Source organism: Mastomys coucha, unplaced genomic scaffold, assembly GCF_008632895.1.
Source record: "Mastomys coucha isolate ucsf_1 unplaced genomic scaffold, UCSF_Mcou_1 pScaffold3, whole genome shotgun sequence".
NCBI classification, from domain to species: domain Eukaryota; kingdom Metazoa; phylum Chordata; class Mammalia; order Rodentia; family Muridae; genus Mastomys; species Mastomys coucha.
The window spans coordinates 35,450,772-35,462,655 of NW_022196909.1; the positions used below are offsets into that span (position 1 = coordinate 35,450,772).

Here is an 11,884-nt window from a genome sequence, read left to right on the forward strand (position 1 = left end):
ACCATTGCACCCATCTCCACTGGCAGGGACTGTGGCTGGGCAATGGGATGGGCTGTGGATGGCTTATGGGGTGAACGAGGATGGACAGCAGGAAATACCGGAAGAAATAGGATGTATGGGAATGTGCTGGGTGCCTTGGCATGCTTTGAAATAATGCCCATGGAGGAGTGAACGCGCAGAACAACTCCACTCACTGGAACTCTACCCCAGGGTCCAGCTCGGGTCAGGAGTGTCTCTGAATTCCCCACGTGGCTCCGCTGTTTAACATTTTTGCTTTTCTTTTTTCTCTCCTTTGTCTCCCTTTTCTCTCTCCCTCCCTTTCCCCTTCTCTTCATCTCATCCTCTCCTTCCCTCTTTCTTCCTCCCTTCCTCCTCCCCCTCCTCCCTTCCATCTACTTCCACTTCCTCTTCTCCCCCCACTCCTCCCTGTAGCCCTCACACGGAGATAAGACCTCAAATCCCGAAGTTCTGAAATGGATGAACGATTTGGCCAAAGGGCGCAAACAGCTCAAAGGCAAGTGTCTCTTCCCCCAGAGAGCACCAGCTATGATAGCTTAATGTCCAGGGCAATTGCAGTCCATTTCTACCTGGGACTTCTTGGGCTTGGGTTGCCTGCTCAGACTGAAGCTCCATTTGAGAGGACCCCGTGCATCATTCAGACCCTTTTAATAAACCTTACAAGAGAGATTTGGGACCTCCAGCCAAGCTGTGGAGTTCTAACTTCTCTGGTTACTAGATTGTTGGAAACAAAACCACCCTAGGCCACTTCCCAGATCACACAGGTGAGTGCGCTGAGCCAGGCAGGAATGTCATGTGGCTCGGAGGTACAGAGCCATGCAGACAACTTGGCTCTATAGCTCTGGGTCCAATCCCCTTCTTCCCTTGTCCCCTTCTGGGATGGCAGGACAGTCACTGTGGGCTCACACAGTTATATTCTCCCTCCCTTTGTTATGTAAGTCCGTATTTAAGATATAGGGAAGCTGGTCCAAATTTCTGGACATTACATGATCAAGAACTAGAAACTAAATTTGATGCTAGTGATGTAGCATGCATATAAACCTTCAGGCCAGAGCTTGGCATGGTGGCTCATCATCTCAGTATTTGGAAAGTTGAGGCAGGAGAATTGATAGAGTGGGCTATGCAGTAGGTTTCAGGCAAGCATATATTACAGCTAGATGCCAAGTCAAACAACATAAAAATACAAAACCAAACCAAACCAAACCAAACCAATAAAGCCAGAGCACAAAGCTAAGTGAAGAAAGTGAGCTATACTATATATATATATATATATTAAAAAAAAAACAAAAACGGTATAAACGGCCTTATTCAAATTCAACTTCTCCTTGTTATGCCATATTCTGAAATGCAATTCCTTGCTAAGTCCTAGCCAGGTTATTTATTTATTTAAATTTTCAATCTCTACGGTTGCATAAAGCCACGTTTGTGGGCTCTGAATTTTGAAAATCACCACTTTCAGAATGGTAGCGAGATGTCTCAGGGTTGAAGAGTGCTGGCTTCTCTTCTAGAGGACCCACGTTTAGTTCTCAGAACCCTTGCTGCTAAGTGGCTCCCAGCTAGCCACTTGTAACTCGGGCTCCTGGGAGTAAACATAACACACGGGGGGGGGGCGCGGGGGGAGGAAGACGGAGAGGGAGGGGGGAGAGTTAAATCTTTGAGGGGAAAGGGCATTAGATAAAAATGTCAAGTGTGTCAAGTATGTGAGCTGGAATTCTCAAAGCCGCTCTCATCTCTTCTAGCTCCTCAGTTTTGCATATGTGATGCACAAGCCCCTGTATTTCCAGAGGCCTTACTATATACACAGTTCTTACCATGCACACCAACAAACTGCTCCACAGCGAGTTTCAAGTGCAACAGTAGACAACAGTGGAAAACTGGGGGCAGGGAAGAGCAGGTCTTTCCCCCGCCCCCAGAAGTCTGTTGCAATCCAAATCCGAATTCTTGTCTCATGGGGTTCTCCTCACGAGAGCCCAGTCTTCAAGAGCCTCAATCTCTAGGGCTCTGTCTGCATAGCTAGTTGAGCGCTTGTGATATATTGGTCATGGTTAGGGCTGACTTTACAAGCATTGCTCCTACCTAGGGAATTCACGAGAAGCAGCTCTGTTTTAATTTGGGCCAGTGAGTACCTTGCCTGCTCATGTTAACTCAAGGCATCTCTCTCAGAACTAAGGCTGAAGCTGTCGGAAGAGCAAAGGAGCACTCCCAAAGGCCCTCGGAGAAACCTGCCCAGCGAGCAGCCTCCAGTCCCCAGAGAAAATGGCAAGCTGGAGGCCGTGGGTCCCGAACCAAGCTCCTCCGGGGAGGAGACTTCAGACACTGTGATGCTGGAGAAGGGAGAGCAGATCCAGCCCCAGGACGATGGGAAGGTACCTCACCGCCTCGCCATGGGGTTGGCAATGGCATGCTTGTGGTCACCTGTCAGAGCACTTCACCGCCAGAGTCTTATCTTTAGGAGATTAGAGATCGCCTCTGGCACTTTAACCGGCTGAGTTCCTGGTGGGTTATTGGCTATGGCGTAGGCCTGTTGCTCTGTGATTCCAGGATGTACCACTTCCGGAAGAGGGGGTGCGTTGGTGGACGGTGGCGAGGACGGGAGAATACGGTCTCTGCTCCACCAAATTAGTAAATGATCTCCAAGTCTGGGCCACAAGCATTTTATTGGTAAAGAAAAGCTCCAAGACAGGCCCTTCCCCCACGTGGAAAAGTGTGATAAAGAGGGGAGGGGCATACAGTCAGAGTTTCATGCCCTAAGAATAGATCCGTGATTTCTAGGGAGTAATGGGTTGGGATCAAAGACTTCAGCTATAGATAGGAGGTTTGAAATCTGAGACAGCTGGACGGTGTTGTCAGTGAGGTATTAGGTTACATAATCCTGGGGCTTAGCCAACAAAAGATTATATTTTATCAAGGAAAGCCTCACTTACCTGGGTAATCCCTTTTCATGATGCTTTCCATTAGGCTTAGGCCAGGGAAGCTTTCTTAAGGTCCCTCCCGTATCAAAGCTGAAGCTGATGTGGTTGACCTCTTACTTTTCGGATAAGAGCAGGAGTCACCTCATCACCTCTTGGATATCTCCCTCATCATCTTCCAACCCCACCCCATCGTGCTGCTTGCCCAGAAAGGCGGTTTCCTGTTCAGAGCGTCACGGTGTCTGTACATAGTAGGGCACTGGGTATGTGTTTGCTCGAGGGAACGGACGAATGAATGCCATTCGACTCTGGAATGAAGTCCTGTGGAGAAGTGTGATCAATCGCCTCTCCTATTCTGCCGTGCATGATCTGGTCTAACTGAGGCAGGATCATAGGCCAGATCTCAGAAGGCCTGGAATGCCCTGCTTCAGTTTTTCACCCTGGGACTTGCGTACCACAAGCACACACGGGCTCGCAGTCACCACCATCTTGTTTTCATCCTTTATTGTCCCGAGTAATAAAGGGAGATCAGTAATGGTTTGCTCAGAGGCTGGTATGTTGTCTCTTACACACGGCTAGCCTATCCCCCAAGCCCAGCATTCTAGACCTTAAGGATGGCCAATGGCTAACGTCCATGTTCACATGTATACGTAGGCACATCTCAGATTTTCCATCCGTTAGTATTTCCAAGAGACTCTCTCATATTTTGGAGTTAACTCGTCCATATCTGTCTGAACATCTTAGTCAGATGGTTGATTGATCAACATCCTCTGAGTAGGCTCCCAACTCCCAGGAGTCCCCTCAGTTCTCAATCAGTCAGTGGGTTAATCCGTTGATGACCTCAATAGCCTCGGTCACCTCTCAATAGAGCTACCAGCCGGGGGACAAAGACCCAATACATGAGATTCTTTTGGAGGGGCATTTCATATCCAAACCATAATAATAGTTGATGATTGACGGACAGTTACACACTTCCAAAAGGATCTTCCAAATGCTCGTCGTATGAGGTCAGGTGAATCGAGACAGAGAAGTCATGTCAGGACTGCTGTCCCAGGCTGCCTTTCTGCTGAGAGTTGGGATATAAGAAGCAGTTTAAATAGACAAGGATTCCAGTAAGCACTGTGCAAGGAACAAAGGAGGCACTTGTCAGAAGACAATAGCAGCAGTCTTTCTCGAATAGAGTTATTAGAAGGACCAAGACAGTTGGCATTTAATCAAGAAGGTGGGTCAGCTGAGAGAGCAGCAAAGAACGTTCTAGATAGAACTCCCCAGTACTAAGGCTGCGAAGGAGAAAGAGCTTTTTGTGTATACAAGAATCTCAGGGATGGGGGCTGAGATATGCGGGCTGCACGAGATGCAATTGGAACAGCTGTGGCCAGTGGAATGACACTGGCCCTCTCGGGCTGTGAAGTGGAGTTAAGGGGTGGCCAAGTGGGGACAGAAAACCAGTACGAGATGATAACCACTTAAAAGATCTGATTACTGTGCGAATAAATCACCCAGCAAGCAAGATGACGGGACGGGTGGCTTGGTGGGCATAGTGACATTGGCAGAAAGACAGCATACTCAAAGCATAGTTCAGTTGGAACAAAAGAACACGTTGAAGATTTACATGGGTGGTTCTCAACCTTCCTAATGCTGAGACCCTCTAAATACAGTTCCTCATGTTGTGGTGAGACCCAACCATAAAATTATTTCCGTTGCTACTTCCAAACTGTAATCTTGTTACTATTATGAATCATAGTGTAAATATCTGATATGCGAGATATCTGATATTACAAACTCCCAAAGGGTTGAGACCCAAAGGTTGAGAACCATTGCCTTAGAGGGAGGCACGACGAGGTGGGATCCATGGAGACCAACCAAACAGTCTGCTTACTGACATACCGGAAGGAACTATGGGAGGTGTCCGATTTTGGAGTAGAGATGAAAATGTTAAGAAGTGACATATGCTGGGGCACATCAGATTTAAGAGCTTTGAGGAACTGGGTCACCAACCCTCCTAGTTTTGAGCACTGGAAACCCCCAGTGGTCCTGGGCAAGCCGGGGTGGTCAGTTGGCTTTCTGTGACAACTGAGTGAAATGCATCTCCAGTCAAGAAGCCGAATGCTCGGAAATCACCCTCGTACAAATGGTGATGGACATTCTTATTATTTCCAACGAAATAGCTATGGAGTGGCTTCATAAGTGTCAGAACAGGCCTTCAAATAGCCCTGGGAGCTTTACAGTTAGAGCTGGGCCTTTTAGGTACGGGCTGTCTGCCATAGGATGGGCAGGCTCTGGTAGCACATTTCAGTACTGCTCCAGAGAAGTGTGACACGGAAGGAACCCTAGGGAGTCCTGGGAAGGGGGTGTCCAGAGTGAGTTCCCAAGGCCATGGCAGAACTCGAGGAGACATAATTATAACGTCGAGCCTGCCCCCTGCCTCTGTAACAAGCTGTGGCATGCCAGTTCATCTCATGCAAGTCCAGTTTCTTAAAGCTAGAGTGCATAGATGACTTTCACCTGGCCTTCTTGCCATACAACTAAATCAAATTAAAAATGGTCATAGTGAGTGATTTTTTTCTTTCCCCTGCCCCCAGACTTTTCAGGAACCTCTTGGGCTGGTGTTTAGTCAGAACTCATACTGAAAGCCATAGTAAGCCCTACGGCAGCAGTTCAAGACCCCTTTGGGGTTTCGTATCAGTTATCCTGCACATCAGATATGTATTTACATTCTGATTTATGGTCGTGACAAAATTATGAAGTAGCAATAAAATGAAGTAGCAATAAAATAATTTTACGGTTGGGGCGTGGGGCCACCACAACATGAGGATCTGTCTTAAAGGGTCCTGGCATCAGGGAGGCTGAGAACCACTGCCTTACAGCACGGCCTTGTTAATTCAGATATTGTGACTTGGCCCCCTCCCCCTTTATTTAGTTTTATTTTTTTTTAAAGAGATAATCACTGGAAAAAGCATTGGAAACCAATCTGTTTCCTGTTTCTACTTCTGTATATTGCTGGCTATCTACGCTACAAAAAATGTTATCTTTTGATTTTTTTTTTTTTAATGTGTGAAGGGAAATTTTTAAATGTGAGTAAGATATGGTTCACTGATAGCTACCATTGTCCACATGAAACAGCCAGAGAGAGAGAGCTATCTAAGGTGATAGGGTATCATTTTCTAGGTCACTATGCACAGATAAACCCCAAAGGTAGTTATTGTCCTCCTGTCTTCTGTTGTAGAATCAGGAGTAAACGGAACGGGAGGCTAAGGAAGAGGGAGCTCTAACAAAACGTAGTTGGGTAATGTCCATTGGCAGCTTGCGCACTCTGCCATGCTAAGCACACTTTACTTCCTGCGTGTCTTACCTTCTTAGGGCTGACATTGCATCCGGAAGAGAGAAGGTGGCGTTCCAAACTGCCACAAAGTGGCCAGCCCAGATGTTTTCTTTCTGGCGCTGGTCCGGAGGTTACTTAGGATAAAAAGCTGCTGGAGCTCAAGCGGGTGTTTATCCATGTGTTTGTTTTCTTTACCCGGCAGAACTCTGGGCAGAGCTTCTTCCTCAGAAAAGCACAGGAACTTTTAAATATACTCATTGCTCCACTCATACCTACAAATGTGCTTTTGCTCAGGGAGGTGGGTAAACCCGACATTTTCCTCCTCTGCATAGGAAGGGATAAGAAGCTATTATATTATTATTATTATTATTATTATTATTATTATTATTATTATTATTATTATTATTTTAGTCTGAGGACTCAAGGCCTATCAGTATTTCTTTGTGTCTGAGGCCCACATGTGGGTTGGCTTCACATGCTTGTTTCTATTTGGAGATCACTCAGTAATGATCCCAGGAGTAAAATCATCAGCATGGAGAGGACTTGGGTGAATTGTATGTGTATTTCAATCTTCATCCAGTGTCTGGGGAAGATCATTTTGAAAGTAGCCTCCTTATGTATTTATGTATTTGTTTGTTTGTTTATGTTGCTTTTTTAAAGCTTCTTTGCATTTATATATTTTTGATTTTTTAAATTTTTTTTTATTAAAAGACATTTTCATTGCATCATTTCCCTCATCCCCAACTCCTCCTATGCTGTCCCTGTCTCTGTCCTGCTCCCTCTAAGACTCACGGCCTTTCTTTCTTTAATTAACAAACATATGCGTACACACACACACACACACACACACACACACACACAAATATATAAATTCAATGTGCCTGGTTCATTTTGTATTGCTTCTATGGATGTTTTTAGGGCTGACCATTTGGCCAATTAGGGGGTCATCTCTGGGGGAGACTAATTCTCCCTCACAGTATTTGTAAGCTTCCTGTAGCTCTGTCCTGGGGTGGAGCTGTGTAAGATTTTCGCCGTCCACGTTGGCATATCACCTAGTGTCTCCGTTGTTCAGGTCTTGTTTAGGCAGCCATAGAGTTGAGATTACATGGGTGCAGTTTCCAGGTCCTACCCAGAAGACATAATCTTGCAGTAGATGTCCTGATCTGCCCCTCCACCCCTTTCGGATTCTCCTAGAATCTGGGGTTGGGGGAATATACTAGATAGAAAAAACACAGTCAAATTTCAAAAGAGACCAATGCTCAAAAGTGCATTGTTTTGCTTATAAGTCCTAGTGAGGTACTGAAAAGAAAAACTATTTTAGGGTTTTCTGAACTTACATTTATATTTTCTCTCTTAAAATGTACTAAAATTCCATGGACTACATAATGACTGGATGGATGGATGTGTGTGTGTGTGTGTGTGTGTGTGTGTGAAGATGTTAAGAAAAGGTTTAAAGAGTGAATTTGGATAGAAAATTAAAGGCTCTTAAGGTTAGGAACAAAAACTAAAAGGTTTCTATAGCAAATTCCCTTTCTCCTGAAAATACAAACGAGTCTTAGGTTATAGCCTCTGTGTGTGTGTGTGTGTGTGTGTGTGTGTGTGTGTGTGTGTGTGTGTATGTGTGTGTGTGTGTATGCTCACATAAGAAGATCATATAGAGTCTTAGGTTACAGCCTGGTGTGTATGTGTGTGTGTATGTGTATGCTCACATAAGAAGATCATATAGAGTCTTAGGCTGCAGCCCGGGATGTGTGCGCATATGCTCACATAAGACATATATAGCCAGGCCATGGTGGCCTTTAATCTTAACACTTGGGATGCAGAGGCAGGCAGATCTCTGTGAGTTCAAGGCCACACACACACACACACACACACACACACACACACACACACACATATATGCATATATATACATATATATGCATATATGTATATATGGGGATTATTAAAAATTAGAATTCTTTACACCTATGAAATTCTTAGTAATCAGGGCAGGGATGTGGTAGGACAGTGGTAAGAAGTTAAAGAAATAATACGGTACCATCTTGGGCCTCAGTGAACTTTTATTTGGGCAAGTAAGACTGAAACAGAAAAAAAGTTCAGGTTCAGATACTGAAATAAAAAAGTTCATAGAAAAGGGAGATCAGCGTGGACCAATGTGGCTTGTGGCCGTGATGGATATGGAACCTCATAAATGTCTCTAGGGAGCTGTTTTCTTTTGGCTCAAGTCTCTGGGAGACCTACAAGGCAGAGCTCTTCAGCATTCTGTGGTAGGTATGTCCATAAAAGACAGCGCGAGTGACTATTGGTGACGTGTTTCCTCCCATACCTTGCCCCGATGAACATAAACCATTGGTTGAGAATGGAGGGGAGGGCTGCGTGTAATAAGTATATAGTAAATTAGTGCATGGGCCAGCGTGTGGATATGTGTGGGGGCAGGGCAGGGGAAGAGAGGGGCTTAGCACTATGGATCGACCTATGGATCAGCAGACGAGAGAGATACTGAATTTTTATGTGAAACCTGACCTGCTACAGTGGTGCGTAGCGAAGCCTCATGCAGCAGACGGGCACAGAACGCATCAGTGCACTAAGAGGCTGGGGATTGTTTCGGTTGGAACCTTAGCGAGTCAACTGAAAGACCCGTCTCTCTTTGGAATAGCCCGGAAGGAACTCTGAACCTCTAGCCCCTTCGTTGGGTGGGCAGGCAAGTGAGGATTCAAAAGTCAAATGTTTCATCCCAAATTACCCAAGTTTCTACGAGAACGAACTAGTAAGTAAGGCAGTGTGCGTTCTATGTGTGTAATTGTGGAGGTCTGTAGAGAGTGCGTGTTTGTGGGGTGTAAATCCCCAAAGTCCAAACAACTTATTTGCTCAGAAGAAAAAGTGATCGGTCTCGATTGGTCATGTAAAAATGAATTAGAGCCTTAAACACTACTCGTTTTGCAGACTAGTCCACACAGCCTCGTAGTCCCAATCCTTTTTGAGAGTTTTCTGTCTAGGAAAAAAATGGCGTACAACAAAACACCATCTTTTGATTTCCTTTCCATTAATCACTGCCGCATTAAAGTGTTATGATCTCTGAGGCTTCAACGAGTGACCCGTTGTCGTGTTGGCCTGCTGGAATATTGCCTTAGGGAATGGGTTTATATAGCTCTGTGCACACTGGCTTGTCAAGCCTGGATGTGTTCTGGGATGGATTCCCCAACATGTGGTGGGTGTGGGGAGAATATTGTCCGAGAAACAAAAAAAAAAGCAGAATGGACTTTTATGTTTTTCAGGTAACTAAGCAAGACAAGAACCTCATAAAGCCTCTTTATGACCGATGCAGAGGAATCAAGCAAATCTTGTCGACACCATCCCTGATCCCGACCATTGTAAGTAAAGATGGCGGCGCTAACTGGAAATGTTGAGTCGCACCTTGAATCTATGCTCTCTAGTGTCCTGTCACAGACCACACCTTGAGTGTTAACAGGTGGCCTTCCTAGCTGTGTACACAACGATCCTCCAGCTACTGTGGTCTTCCCTAGCCCAGTGCTTAACAGTGATGGCAACAATGATGGCAACTGCTGTGAAACAGAACATACCAAACTGGCAGGATTGGGGCCACTCAATATTAAAATTGATTTTTGTTTTTAAACCCTCCTTTTGGGCAAGGAAAAGACACCAGGGCTCTCACTGTGGCACTGTCTTAACTTTTAGCACAGCGAGACAAGACAGAATCTCTCTGTGCTCTGTGTGGTGGTTAATGAAATGGGTAATGCATTATTTGAAATATTGAAAGATCGTTTTGGTTCCATGTGATCACAATATACTAGATATAAGTAAATTTGATCTCAATAAAAAGTATTGAAACTGAGCCAGGCTATTCTCTTAAAACAAATTTATGGGCAGACAGGACTAGGAAACACCGCACCTCCGGCTCCATCAATTTCCAAACAGCCACTCAAGGTATCAACGTAACAAGCAGCAAATGTTAACAGCTATGAATTTAAATCTACTCGAGTAGATTTATGAGTATATATTATTATATATTATATACATATGGTTATATAATTATATTTATGATTCTGTGTTTTAAGAAACGTTAGAACGATGGTATGTTCTGTCTAAAATATTCCCTTTGAGGGAGAAGAATAGTTTAAAAGGCAGTATGCCTTTCAAGTTTGAAGAAAACCCTTTGGCTGTCATAATTATTGGAAAGGTTAAGGAATAACTGCTGCTTCTCTGGCCTCCTAAGGGCCCTTCGGAAATTGTCACGCGCGCAGCCTCTGTATTGACTGTGGCCTGCTCCGGGTCTGAGTGTTGTAATTTCTGAATAAGGTGTCGATAGAGCATTTTGCCCTCATCCGTATCAATGCGGTGAGGTTGGAGTACGAAGAGGCCTGGGGCAAGGGAGGACCCACTTGGCTGTAGAGTACCAGCCGGGCCAGGTCCCAAATGCCTAATCTTCCTTGGCCCAGTGAATATAGATAAACTTGGGAAGCACCGTAACCCAGCAAGGGACACCTCTTTTCTCATTGCCTTCCGTGGGGTTTTAAGGGAACTAAATGGCTTTTGGCTGTTTCCAATCCAGTTCTCAGCAGCCACGTGGGCCGGGCGTCTACTGGATTTTAGGGTCTCGCAAGTAAGTCCTCTCGCATGCACAAGGGACGTGTAGCACTCTGTGACTCTCTGGCTTTGCTGGTGACAAGCAGGAGGAAGAGGACTCCGATGAAGACTGTCCGCAGGGAAGTCAACAACCTCCTCTACCGGATCCGGTGTCCCGCCTAGCTGTCGGCGACCGCCTCGTCTACTCGGAGACAGAGCCTGTGAGGACCCTGCTGCCGGACGAGAAGAAAGAAGGGAAGCAGGCGGCTCTCTCCATGTCCAACTTACACGAGGCCACCATGTGAGTGAACGCCTGAGTGGGTGTGGCCTCTCAAATCTCCTGGAGCGCCTGAGTGGGCGTGGCCTCTCAAATCTCCTGGCCTGGGCACCTTACCCATACGTTAAAAATCCAGCATCTGTCCAGAGCCTAACATGTGCTCTCTCCAGCAGAGAATAGACCTAAAAATGCACCATCCAGTTGGCTTCTCAGCTGGGAAGTATAGAAGGCAGGGCTGTGAAAAGCCACAGGAAAATCCTACATATGTCAGAAGTACTGATGTGCAATTTACTTGGATCCTTCTTTTCAGATACTAGTAAACCCTTGTAACCTTGAGCAAACAAGAAGGAGAGCTGGTCTTTGATATATCGGGCCCAAAGGAGTAAGATCCTTGGTGGGTCAACAATGGCCAGAGCCTTTCTTTTCTTCCTTTCGTCTATGCAGATGGCATAGTGTTCCAGATAGGTAACCACACTGGCCACCAGTCAGTGAGTGGGTCTCCTAATTACTCCTCAGTTAAGAACTGTCCAGATTTTTCCACTCCTATTGTTACGCAGCGGTTGGTACACCTCTCGGTCATGTGGGTTTGACTTGGGTTTGCATGTGACAACCCACACTGCGAGGTCATCTTTAACACGAGTTATAGAGTCTGCTTAGGGTGTGTCCTACCTGGAGATGGGGCAAAACCAGGGAGGGTATATAATATTTAGCTTGCTGGAAGAACAGAACATAGCTGTTTTTCCTTCTCCCATTTCTCCCCAACCTTTGGGT

General features: G+C 45.6%; 1 protein-coding gene across 5 annotated transcripts in view; it reads left to right on the forward strand.

Annotated features, from left to right (window-relative positions):
* The window catches only part of Fam13c (family with sequence similarity 13 member C), a 109,265-nt gene that overhangs the window by 92,470 nt on the left and 4,911 nt on the right, over positions 1-11,884 (forward strand). For 4 of the 5 annotated variants that reach the window (XM_031346598.1, XM_031346600.1, XM_031346595.1 and 1 more), the window contains 4 exons: positions 433-514; positions 2,182-2,384; positions 9,528-9,623; positions 10,941-11,137. In XM_031346598.1, coding sequence (XP_031202458.1) covers positions 433-514; positions 2,182-2,384; positions 9,528-9,623; positions 10,941-11,137 — 578 coding nt within the window. The remainder of the gene's footprint in view (positions 1-432; positions 515-2,181; positions 2,385-9,527; positions 9,624-10,940; positions 11,138-11,884) is intronic. The other variant, XM_031346596.1, reaches the window with a different exon arrangement.